Here is a 12753-nt window from a genome sequence, read left to right as displayed (position 1 = left end):
GAAGTAAGCCTTCTGAGGACCAAGGTAGGGACAAACTAGTATTTGAAACACTAAGGCTGCCGCTGCCTCCAGCAAACACTCAGCTCAAGCACTCTCCTAGGGCTATGGGGAACCCTGGCTACCAGGGAGAGAAAGGAAACAGCAAATAGAACCCGTACTGAGTGCCATATGACAGCTGGGCCTCATCGATCTCGCTGGCAATCCACAGCAAACTCTCAGGGTCACATTTCAGCCAATTTTTTCAGGGGCAAGAGCCCGGGGAAGCCTGGCTAGTCGGGTTGCAAAAGCTTTACTCCTTGACTTCAGACTTCGGGCACTTGATTTCGGGGCAGTTCACGTGATTGCCTCGGGAGTATCAAGAAGCACCCGCTGGGCTTAAAGAGGGTGGTTTAGGAAAGCCTTCCTTGTAAGAGAGGCCTTCCTGGCTAAGGAGAGGGCTCTTCAGCCATTGTGGCAAGAATGAAGTTTGAAGAAACAGCCTCGGCTAGATGAGATGCTGTCGACCCTTGAGCCAGAGCGCTGTGGCTACCACCGCAGTTTGTCACAGGGACAGCCATCCACGGCGCACCCATGCCAGACTCATCAGCCTCCATGGGCTTTCAGTTTTCCCATCCGCCCAGCCGAGCATCCGAGGTTTTCTCTTGACTGCTCTGGGGCCACTTGGCAATAGATACCATTGTGGTGGCCCTCTAGATCCTGAAGGCTTCAGCCTCTGGCCTGGAGAGCAGAGATGAACACAGGCTGGCCAAGGACAGAGCTCCGGAAGGAGTTTCTCCTGGCCAGGAACGGAGTGTGAAGTTCTGGCTCTGGAGTGCTTCCCCACACCCCAAACCTCAGTATTTTCTTGTGCTTGCTGGTGCGGTTGGAAATAACGTCTCTGCTGTGCCAGGCTGTGCCGGGCTGTGCCGGGCTGTGCCGGGCTGTGCCGGGCTGTGCCGGGCTGTGCCGGGCGCCAGAGCAGCCCTATTTGGGATTTGCCTCTTGGCAGAACCTTAGCATCTGGGCAAAAACCATCCAATGGGCTCGTTTGCAGCAATGCCCTGTAAGTCGGGACTGCTGGGCCAACCAAGTCCCACGCAGGAATAGAATCCTGGTCTGCTACTAAAAGGGAGCTCCCTCAGCACACTGCTGTGTCCTCACACCTGTCCAGAAGAAATCGTTACTGGAACAAGCTGTCCTCAGGTTTTCTCTGGGCCCAGGACAGTTCCAGCTTATAAAATGGGCAGGGGCAAAGGGCCCTGGATCTCACCAAGGGTACCCCTTCCCCACAATCTTGTCACACATAGTGTGTTCAGGGCCATGCACCCATCTGACCACAGTGGTTACTTCTTTGATCTGTCTGCAAAACTTCATGTGTGTGTGTGTGTGTGTGTGTGTGTGTGCGCGTGTGTGTGCGTGTGTAGGATAGAGGACAACCTTGGATATTGTCCTTTGAGAGGTGCCCACCTTGCTTTTTGAGACAGTGTCTCACATTGGCCTGCTACTCACCAAATAGGGTAAACTGGCTTGGCTTGCAAACCCCGGGGATCTGCCCATCTTGTCTTCCTCCCCGGTCCTGGCATTGCAAACAGATGCAAACACGTCTGGTGTTTTAAACGTGGGTTTTGAGTACTGAACGCAGGCCCCCCTTCTTGCATGACAATCACTTTACCAACACAGCTACCGGCCCAGTTTCTGCGTGGTTCCTGAGGAGCTACATTTAAGCGTGTCTGCATTCTCTCCTTTTCTGTTTGCTTGGGTCGGGGACTTCCTGGTTTGACCTTATTTTCAACAGTCTTTTTGGACGTGCAATAACTGTCCAGGACCCCGAGTGTCGTCCCCTCCCCCACTCCCTTGATTCTCCCCCCCCCCTTAGAAGGCCTGAACCAGGGCCTCACCTGGCAGTATGATGTGGGCACCTGAGCCCGACAGCAGGCGTCTCTCCCAGAGGCCAAGCTGGCCTGTATCCAAACGAGAGAGCCCATCCCAGCTGCCCTAGGGTGTGGAATTCTGGACCGATTATCTCACGGCCCACCGCCAGCTGCTCCGGTGGCCTAAGTATAGCTAGGGGCCCAGTACAGAGTACAGAACCGCACAGGCTGCACGGAGGGCTCGCTGGAGCCTCCACTCTGCAGGCTAGGGCCCGGGATTGGGTCGAGGACCCATGATACACGCCACTGCGGGTAGAACACCAGTCAAGGCTGCAGGTCCTGCCACCAACCCTTAAAAAAAAAAAAATCAAGGAAGTGGGAATTTTAAACATCTTTTAATGTTGGTTCAATTTTTTAAAAACTACTGTTTTGTTTTTTTTTTTTTTTTTTTTTTTGAGAATGACCAGGATCAAAACAGTGCATGCGGGAGGAGAGGGTTTTTGCAGACATTTAGCTCATCTTCACTAAGGGCTTCGGGTCATCGTCCAATGCCACTGGGGAATGGGGAAGTCCACCTAAGACCTAGATCCATGCCGCCCTCGACCTCTCTTTTCCTTCCCCAGCCTTGCTGCTAGCCCCAAACTGAATGGTGGTCCCAACTCCCAGAGCTCTCAAACTTGGAACTTCAGATCCTTCGCTGTGAAGGTCAAGGCCCCCATATTCCCGTGGGAGTGCAGGTTAAGACAAACTGTCCTGAGAAGGTGAAGAGACTCAGGCTCCCAAAGCCTTGGCCGAGGCCCAAATGAACCACCCATTCCTGGACTCGGGACAGCCTTGTCGCCACCTACAGGCCTGCGAGCAGAAACCAATTCCCTTTCCGTAGCCATCATTGGAGACACAGTGTGAGAGACACGCGACCCCGCGCCCAGCACTGGCCTGCGCCCCGGCCTCCTCCAGCCCCTCCCCCCCCAGGGCGCTCCAGAGGCGGAGCGGAGGATCGGAGCGGGCGGCGACAGCAAGAGGCGCCGCGAGGGCGGGCCGGGGGCGGGTCGGGGCGGGGCCGCGACGGACTGCGGAGACGCGGCGGCGCACGGGGCGGTGCAGAGCGTTCTGGCCGCTGAGCTTTGCGGGCGGGTGCGGGCTCGCGCGGCTGTGGGGCGCTGTGGCGGGGGCCGGGCTGTACGCTAGCCAAGCCGGGGACCGGGGCGGGAAGCAACCACGGCGCCGCGGAGGCCCGGGGCCCGCGACGCTGTGCACAGCCTGGGCGCCGAGTAGCCGGGCCGGGCCGGAGTGCGGGCAGCGGCGGCGGCGGCGGCGGCGGCGGTGGCGGAGCAGCTGCGCCCCCCGCCCTCCCAGGCCCGGCGCCCGGGCCGCCGGCGATGGTGACACATGCGGCGGCGGCGCGCCGGCGGCAGGACCATGGTTGAGCGCGCCAGCAAGTTCGTGCTGGTGGTGGCGGGCTCGGCGTGCTTCATGCTCATCCTGTACCAGTACGCGGGCCCGGGGCTGAGCCTGGGCGCGCCCGGTGGCCGTGCGCCACCCGACGACCTGGATCTCTTCCCCACACCGGACCCACATTACGAGAAAAAGTACTACTTCCCGGTGCGCGAACTAGAGCGCTCGCTGCGCTTCGACATGAAGGGCGACGATGTGATCGTTTTCCTGCACATCCAGAAGACTGGCGGCACCACCTTCGGCCGCCACCTTGTGCAGAACGTGCGCCTCGAGGTGCCCTGCGACTGTCGGCCGGGCCAGAAGAAGTGCACCTGCTATCGGCCCAACCGCCGCGAGACGTGGCTCTTCTCTCGCTTCTCCACGGGCTGGAGCTGCGGGCTGCACGCTGACTGGACCGAACTCACCAACTGTGTGCCCGGTGTGCTGGACCGCCGCGACCCAGCTGGTCTGCGTTCGCCCAGGTGAGCGCCCGCTGCGGGCGAGTGTGTCGGCGGGAGGCGGGGGTGGGGGGGTTAGTACCTTAAACGCCGGGCCAGATCAGCCCTCCTTGCTCTCTTGGGGCCCCTTCCGATCTGCCGGCTCATCTGTCCCTGCAGCTGCCATTCCTGACCTCTGATCCCTCGTTTCACCCTCTTCTCTGCCTTTCCTCACCATTGCCCTGACTGCGCAGTGCCCAGACTTCCTCCTGGGTCACCGCCCGCTGCCCTCTGTCCACCCCACCTGCGGCGTCGTACTGCTGGCTAGCCTAAAAGATAAACCTCCGGGACTAAAGGTCCAGCGTTGGGTCTAGAGGCAGAAAAATAGGTGTGTGTGTGTGTGTGTGTGTGTGTGTGTGTGTGTGTGTGTGTGTGTGTGTAGCCCATGCCTGTCTAGTACCAAAAGTGGAGCATGAGAAATGAGGTCCCTCTTCCCTTTCACCTGTGGTGTCTTCAGGCCCTCCAGTGCCTGCCAGCCTGGGGAGGAGCTGCCAGGAAAGGGGTGGGCTCTGCCTGCCGGTGTGTGCAGGTAGAACAAAGGCCTGTGTGACCCGGGCTGAAGGAGGGGAGAAGGCAGCACTACCTGGCCACCCCAGCCACAAAAGTGGAACAAAAGCCTCGGGTTGGGGACTGCCTTCCCTAGAAATGTCTCCACCATTCAGATTAGGGATAGCTGAGGCAGTTAGGGCTACTTGGGCAGCAAGGGACCTTCCATCAGCCAAGGGCCATTCGATCTTCTCCTTGTTTGAGGGATGCAGGTGAGGGCCAGTGGGGTTGGGGCAGCACCTCAGGAAGCACTTTGTAAAGTTGAGATTGTAGTCCTGTTCCTGTTTGGTGCCCGCTGAACCTTCCGGGATCGTCTCCCCCACCCCACCCCTGGAAGGGCCAGGAATTAGGGCTTCTAGCCTGCCTTTGTTTCTCTTCCATAGTCACTGTGGGACTGAATTTACAGATGAGCTAGGAAGTAGGCTTGGGCATGTCTTGACTGATGTCGGTGTTTTCTTTGGTACACTTGGGGCCGGAAGGTGCTGGCTTTCTGATGGGGTTGGGAGCCTCCAGGGTCCAGCCAGCCTGGAAGCTGTTTAGGGTCCCCAGTACTTCCTGCCTTAGAGCACCAGGTCTATTTCTCAAACTGCAAGGACACTAAGATATGAGAGTTGGGTAATAGATCTACCTATTTTGCCATACACCCTGCACCGCACCCCTGGCAGTTCCAGGTCTCAAAGTGAGCTGTTCCAGGACCCTAACCGAGACCCAGAGTCTCCTTTCCAGGCCCTTGAAACTGCTTCCTGCCCAGCACTAGCTCTGCTAACTCACACATGTATTATGTTCCAGGTGCAGCACCCATTCCGTGGTTCAGCCATGCTCTTTTGATTGGGCTGGGGCTGGCCATAGCAGCTGTCCACTTGTCAACCAGCCAAGGCTGTGGGTGCCCAGTGTTGGGCCCTGACAGACCCCAGCAGGCCCAGGGAGGCCCTCTCTGTCTGCGGGATGTGGGAGTTGGGACAGGGAGAGCATCCTATTTATAGGTGGTCCAGGCAAACGGTGCATGGCACTCTTGGAGCAATAGAGAAGCCAGAGCCTACCCATCCTGGATGCTGTGAGATGGAACCCTTGAAGGCTGTTCCCTCCCAGATGGCTTGTGAACTGGGTGGGCTGGGTCTTCCTCTTCTCTCTGCCCTCAGGGTTTTGGTAGTGCTTGGACAGATAACTCTGCCCAGCGCCTCCCAACCTCCCCGTGGGACTTCTGCCTGTGGCTGCACTGAACCAGGCACATGTTTGGGTGACTAATGGGGATGGGTGCTTCTTCCGCTCCTTCCTAGGTTTGTGACTTACGGAGTCTCTGGTACTTCCTGCCTTGGTAGGGAACAGGTGTGTGAGCAAAGCGTTGGAGGTTTCTGTGGCCTCGGTTTACTACAGATGTTTCATATCTGCCAGCATCAGCCGGTGTACTTACAAGACCAGCCTAGAGAGACAGGGGTTGCTGGCTGACCTTGGGCAGGTGGAAGTGCCAGGGGCTGATCGTTACCAAGGACCACTGGCACCTGGGCCAGAGAACTCTTTCTGATGAACACAGCGTACCTCTGGGAGCCAGTGAAGCCCACCGTTGGTGGCTCTGGACTCAGTTTATGATTTCCTTAGTGGCTAGGGGTGAGGGTGGGAGGTTTGTATGCCATTCTGGGGTGGTACCTAATGGGGCTGGAGTCTTCCAGGGTCAAGTAGTGGGAGGAAGAGGAGTCTGGCATGATAGTAAGAGGCCTGGAGTCTTCCTCTCACAGGCCCCCTTCTGTTGTAGTGGTGATTTCTGTGACTGGGCAGGAAAAGGGGGCAGGGTTGAAAAGCCAAGCCCGTACTCCCCCTCCATGGTTTTTGTGTTGAAAGCCCCAGTGTTGTGAGAAGCTCAGAGTGTGGCAGCTGTAGCCAGGCCGTTAGCGCCACATGTGGAGAGTTTAAGGTTTCCCTTACTTCACTTGGGTAAAGAATGAGCGCCGAGTGGACACCACCATGTGCAAATATTTCACATAGCTTTGGTTTCCTTTGCTAGTTCGTCTGGGTAGGAAATCCGAACACTCTGCAGCTCTGGAGGCCGTCCGTGTAAGTTTGCCCTCGGGGCATTAGTTTATCCACGCTTCATGCTTTCCAGCCTGTGCCATCAGAGTTCCCAGCTGCCACCTCACTAGGATCACATTTGTGCTTTTAAAAACTTTCCTGGGGCTAGGAATGTGGCTCAGTTGGCAGAGTGCTAGCTTAGCATGCAGGAGGTCCTGGGTTCTAGCCCCAGTACCACATCAAACCAGACGTGGGAGTGTACCCCTCTACCTCCAGCATCCCAGGGCATGGGAGCAGGGGGACCGGAAGGTCACTGTCATCCTTGGCTGTAGAGTGAGTTCCAGCTTACACTACATAAAACCAGGTCTCAAAAACAACAGTAACAACAAAGTTTTTCTTTTCTTTTCCATTTAAAACTCAGCTCCAACTTGGAAGCCACTCTCACTTAAAAAAAAAAAAAACTATTACTACATTTTGCTTTAGCGTGTCTGTCTGTCTGTCTGTGTTTGTATGTACCTGCCTTGGACCTGTATCAGAGGTTAGAGACCAACTTGCAGAAGTCAGTTCTCTCCTTCCCACCATGTGGGTCCAGGGGATCAGGTTTTATGGCTGGCGTCTTTTATCTATTGAACCATCCATCTTACTGGTTCCCTGAAATGTGTGTGTGTTTGGGTTTTTTGTTTAAGCAAGCAGTACGTATGTTTTTAAATGTAAAGCCCTGCCATACTCATACCTTGTAGGGAACGGAATGGGCCATGGTTGTGTCCTGTTATCCCCCCATCCCCGTTGCTTCCCCACCTGCTTAGGGTGTCTACTGCAGTGATCTCAGTGGGCCCTGTGGCTTGCTGGGAGTTCGGTCCTCAATATAATGATTTTGAGGCTCTAAGCCTTTAAGAGGAGAGCTTAGGTGATTCGGTTATCTGAGGACACCTTCCCGAGGGAGGGGGAGATCCACCCCACTTAGTTCCTGAAAGACTGAATCTGGACCGTGGTTGCCCTGTGGCTTCCAGTCCTGCCATGTGATCTCTCTCTCACACTGCCCCACCGTGATGTCATCTGTGCACCACAAGGCCCTCACAAAATCTGAGCTGCGGCTGGCATCATGTCCTTGAACCTCTAAGAACTAAATTAGTCACCTCTGCTTTGGAAAGCACCGAGCCTTGGGGTTTTTATTACAATGGAAGAGAGAATGAGATAAGTCCTCAACACCCCCATAAAGTAGGTGTTTGAAGATTGGCCCATTTAAACTCATCCGAGTGGCTAAGCCTGGAAGGCTTGGGGCAGTATTTGGACATCTGTCCATCCTGAGCCCTGTACCTCAACTGGCCCTTTACTGTCTCCTGCCCCAGTGAGAATTACTGTCTCCAGGTAAAAAAAAGGCAGCTGTAGCTTCGGGCCATATAGGCTGTCCATCCCTAGGTAGAAATGTACAATATTACATGAAACCTGAGTCATCAGGCCTACTAGAAGCCATCCGACAGCCTTCACCCGTAGCTGCAGGGCAGGAATCAAGCCATGTTCTCTTGGCTCTGAAAGGGAACACTGGCAAGGTCTGCTGACTGACCATCCGCAGTGGCACAGGGCAGCTTCGAGTAGCCTACCCTGTATGGCTGGACGTTCTCCAGGAGTTTCTCAGTCCTTAGGCTGCCCACTCTGCCACCTCTCCTGGGGAGGATGGGCAGGGTCAGGGGCAGCACTATGGGGACATGGCCAGCTCATCTCTAACTGCTTGTCACTCTACACAGAGTAAGGAAGCTAGAAGCCAGGTGCCTTTTCACCCAGCCTCTCTTGTCCCCAGTGCAGAGGACTTGAGAGATGTTTCCAGAGCAGACATGAAGCCACAGAGAGAGTAGGAAGGGGCTGTCGCTAGGGCTCTCCACTCACCTACTAGGTTTGAAAAGAGTCAATAAAGCACAGATGCCATGCTTAGGAGACCGGTTACAGAGTGAGGGGCGGGTCGGTTCATCAGTCCAGGCTCCAGGCTGAAGCGTTGAACCCCGGCTCTCCCGACCTACTGAATAAGTACCTCTGCCCCTGTTTCAGGACCCATCGGCAAGGTGACGAAATGCATGTTACTAAGTGTCTGTCATCTTGTGAGATTTTTTTTTTTTTCTTTTCGGCTTCTGGGGAACTCTGTCTTTCTCTTCCAAGTAAGACCTCATTATTTTGCTTTTGTTTTGAAGAGAGAGAGGGTTAGACTGACGGGGACGGGGAGAGGAATAAGCTCGAGACTCAGGGACAGGCAGAGGTGTGTGTAGTGCCCGTGGGAAGTGATGTGGGCAGCGTCTGAGTGGGTGGAAAACCCTCTCCCATGTGTAGGGTTTCCCAGGTCAGAGAGAGGTATAACTGGTTCCAGAGGGCCGTTTTTTCTGGTGCAGGCATGTTGCCCAAAGCCGGTCACAGGGATGAATGGGAGCAAGAGAGGTACTTGGAGATAGCCCCATTGGAGAGAGATAGCCCAGGTGTTATTGTCTCATCTGCCTTAGAATTCCGGCCTGTCATTGGCTGCCTGTTGGACTTCTGGTCTTGTTTGTCCCTGCATAAAGTGCCCCTTCCTGCTGTGGCATTGTCCCCAGTCTCCAGGGTCTGTCACTTTGCAGACATGGCACGTACATTTTCACACACAGGAGAGGGCTAAAAGACCCAGGGAAAAGTCTCTCCTGCTTCCAGATAGCTTCCACTGGAGACGGTACACCCTACTTCAGCCTTAGTGGGACACCGGGGCCTGGCAAACCCAGTCTGGGTGAGCTCTCTTCCCTCTGTTGCAGGCCCTTCTGAGGCAGGCCCATTGTGTGGGCACTGGGAGCTTGGCTGATCCACACCCTTTTCCTATACTCCTATTGAGCCCGGAAAACTTGTCATGTAGCGGAGGCTTCTCGACCCTCTGTGGCTAGCTGGTGTTCTGCCTGAGTGAGATGCCCTTCAGGGACCGTTTGGAGGCTTCCCCCGGATTCCCAGCTACCCCAGTTATTCATTCATGGATTCCCTGAGACTTTGGTCCTGGCAGCCTGTCGCAGGAAACAGCCCTCAAGTTCTAGGAATGTTTCGATCCTTTCTACAAACAGTACTTGGCACCAGGGGAGGGAGCACACAGTGGCCTGCCTGTGTGCCTGCCCGCTCGTGTCCTGGGGACATGTGCTAAGGAGGGTTCCAGAATGGATCCTCAGGGCTAGAGGGAGCCTCTGAGCCAGTCTCTTCTGCCTTGTGGCCAGAGCCAGCGTGTAACCCTGGGATTCAGTAGACACATCCCCATCTTTATGATGGAGGTATCGGGCCACCACTGGGGTCTAGAGAAGGACAGATGAGTTCATGGTGTATCCAGCTCCAGACTGTGCCCAAGTCTTGTGGGAGCCATAGCCATTCGTGACCACTTGAAAATTCCGCCGTGTGCCAGCAGGGAGGGCCCAGCTCCCCATCTGGTTAGCAGGCTGTCTGTGGTACCCTGGTGGGCACTGCTGAGCAGGACCTTGTACATATGCATGGGGCTGCAGAGAGAATTCACTCCCCACAGCCCTGCATCTGGTTTGGGAAGGCCATGAGCCATGCAGCTGCCTCTGTTTGTTTACATGGAGATTGCTAAAAGGTTCAGCAGCAGGGACCTCAGAACGGATCAGTAGCTGGAGATAATCATTGGACCGCTTAGACTGGGGGATTAATGGTTTACAGAACTGTAAAGCACAGGGGTCAATGGCCAAAGTCATCTACCCCTCTGGTCATGGGCAGGAGCAGGTTCCTTCCCTCTCATGGCAGGCTCAAGCCTCTGCCTCCGTGGGTCAGGCTACTCCCGCAAATGTCAGGCCATTCCTCAGAAACTGTGCTTACCCTGGGGACCCTGCTGGGCCTGCATCTGGAGTCAGAACAGTATGGGGTTTAGTTTGGGCTGCTCTCTGTCTGGACTGCTCAGAGTCTCATTTTCTGTCTTCACTCTTGTGGAATGGTGAGAGTCTAGGACGCAACAGGGTGGTAAGCTCCACTCAGTGCAGGGGGCTAGGTAAGGATAAGAGATACTGTGGCTGCCCAACAGCAAGGAAGCCAGCTAGGAAAATAGAGGGGAGCAGGAGCTGGGAGTGGCAGGCAACTCCAGGGCCAATCTGAAGTGGCCCAGAGTAAGTGGCCTTGAAGCTGGTCCAACAAAGTACAATCCCAGCTTCGCCTTTGCAACATTTGTGCCCAGTTTCCCCTTCTGTAAATGGTCACCTTGACTGTGCCTGCCTCAGGGATAGAGACCAGGACCAACCTGCACCTACAATTCCCCCACGTGCCTGTCCGTTCCTTTGAGAGGTTACTCACTGTAAAAAAAAACAGAGTTTTGCCACTTCTGGGGACAGAAAAAAGGGACCTCCAGAGCCAGCTCTCGACCTTACTCTGTGACCTGGTGGGACCTGAGGCCAGCAGCTAAAGCCTCGGCAGGGTCTAAGTTGTCCTTGAACTCCCTTATGTAGCAGAGGGTGATCTTGAACTCTGCTCTCTGGATGTTGAGATTGGAGCCATACTCCACTATGTGTAATTTATTCAGCATTGCCGACTGAACTCAGGCCTCTGTGGGTGCTAGGCAGGTATTCTGTCAACTGAGCTCCATCCCCAGCCCAAATGTTGAGCCTGGTAGTGGTGTCCACGGACTGACTCCCCTCTGTTCCTCTGAGACACTTTGCTGGACCCACAGGAACTAAAAAGCAAGGGCAGGAAGAGTGAGCATGGCATGGGGCTTGCTCCTTGAGATGTGGCATTGGGTCAAGCCCAGGCTCCAGGCACACACGCACGCACGCACACACACACACACACACACACACACACACACACACACACACAGAGGAGTGTGCAAGGGTCCAGTGGAGAGTCTGGGGGTATGTTCGCTTCTACCCCATTGTAGTCCCAAGGTGGAGTCTCTCCATATCTGCCCCACCCTGCTCTCTGCTATTTCATGATTCTATCTTCCTTTTTTTGTTGTTGTTTTGTTTTTTGAGACAGTGTTTTTCTGGGTAGCTTTTGGAGCCTGTCCTGGAACTTTTTGTACGCCAGGCTGTCCTCGAGCTCATAGAGGCCTGCCTCTGCTTCCCGAGTGCTGGGATTAAAGGAGTGCTGGGATTAAAGGCGTGGGCCACCACTGCCCGGCTCCTGTCTTTCCTTTACTAATCAGCAGCTAGGCTACATCTCCTCTAAACCAAACACCAAGCTGTTTCAATGTTGCAAACTTGCTAGGCCCTTTATCCAACTGTGCTTGGCCTCCCCCAGCCTGCAGTCTGTGCTCAGCCTGTCTCTGAGGTATATCCTTGCTGGTCCATGACATGCATATATAATCCACCCACCTCCCAATTCAGCCCCATGGCTGTCTAGACACAGCTCCTGTTTTCTCGGCTTTGTTCTGCGAGCAGCCTGGAGGGAGCTTCATTTCATGTTGCTTGCCACGGTCCAGGTTATTAAAACTGCACATGTCCGTGGTCCTGTACACCTTGTCTAGTAAGACAGGGTGGTCCATCTCAGCACAGCAGGCTCTGCAGATTTAGGCATGTCTTTTAGCTGCTATGAAATAAGCCCTGGTGGCCTGGGTGCCCATCTGCCTGCCTCCGCTGGGTAACTGGGTAATCTCTCCTGTGTGTTGTCCGCTGAGGTTTTCTCTGCTGTTATCTGTTTGTGTATTTGGCCTTGGTTTTCCTCTATGGGGTTGTTTATTCTCTCCCTGGTGGCTGGTAGGAGCCTCTGTGTGTCTTAGGGCCAAGTTCCATGGGTGATCTGCCCAGCAGATGTCACCTGCAGCATGCCCATCCACCTTTAATGTGGCTCTAGGCTCTGGCTTACTTGGGCACTGCAGTGGCTAGAACTAAAATGGCTCGAGCACCCTCTGTCCTGTCACTGGGACCATGTGTACACATGGAGGGGATGTGCCTGCTGACCTCTGACCCCTCTGGGACCTTGCTGATAGAGGCAGTTTCCACCATAGACCTTGATAGCCAAGGGAGTAGATAGATGACTGTCTTATTACTGTCTTCCCACCAATGTGGACACTCCAGTCTACCTTCAGAGGTGCCCACTAGGGCCAGGGTACACAAGCTGAGCCCAGGAAGGCAAGTGCTGCAGGCCACATTAGCAGGGTCTCAGACAGTTGGAAGACAGGGCCTTACAGCTAAAACCAGAGCCTGGAGGCTGCTGCTTGGAAAACACCCAGGCTCCATCTCTGTGCACAGGAAAGTGGGCCCCAAAGACCCATCCCTGTTACTTGCAGCCTGACCAGGACCTTGGACACCACTTGTCTGCATCTGGTACCTGGCCCCACGCCCCTCCCCATCCACAGTCAGCACCATCTGCTGCAGCCACACCCAGGGCTGTCCTCCGCTTGATGCTGTTCTGTGGACGAGCTCCTAGCTCTGCCCTCCCAGGGGGAGGAGCTTATCACAGATGCCCCTACACACTCAGCCCCAGCCCCT

At 55.2% G+C, this 12753-nt stretch overlaps 1 protein-coding gene across 1 annotated transcript in view; it reads left to right on the top strand.

Moving 5' to 3' along the window:
- The first annotated feature begins 2897 nt into the window (after nt 1–2897).
- Hs6st1 (heparan sulfate 6-O-sulfotransferase 1) overlaps nt 2898–12753 on the top strand; it is a 45312-nt gene continuing 35456 nt past the window's right edge. Inside the window, exon 1 of the mRNA XM_050134664.1 lies at nt 2898–3766. Within this exon, the coding sequence (XP_049990621.1) occupies nt 3240–3766 (527 nt within the window). The 5' untranslated portion in view covers nt 2898–3239. The remainder of the gene's footprint in view (nt 3767–12753) is intronic.

The sequence above is a fragment of the Alexandromys fortis genome, unplaced genomic scaffold (assembly GCF_014885135.2).
Source record: "Alexandromys fortis isolate MF-2015 unplaced genomic scaffold, M_Fortis_MF-2015_v1.1 scaffold_20, whole genome shotgun sequence".
NCBI classification, from domain to species: Eukaryota; Metazoa; Chordata; class Mammalia; order Rodentia; family Cricetidae; genus Alexandromys; species Alexandromys fortis.
The sequence above is the reverse complement of the archived record's forward strand: the minus strand, read 5'-3'. Positions and strand labels throughout refer to the sequence as shown.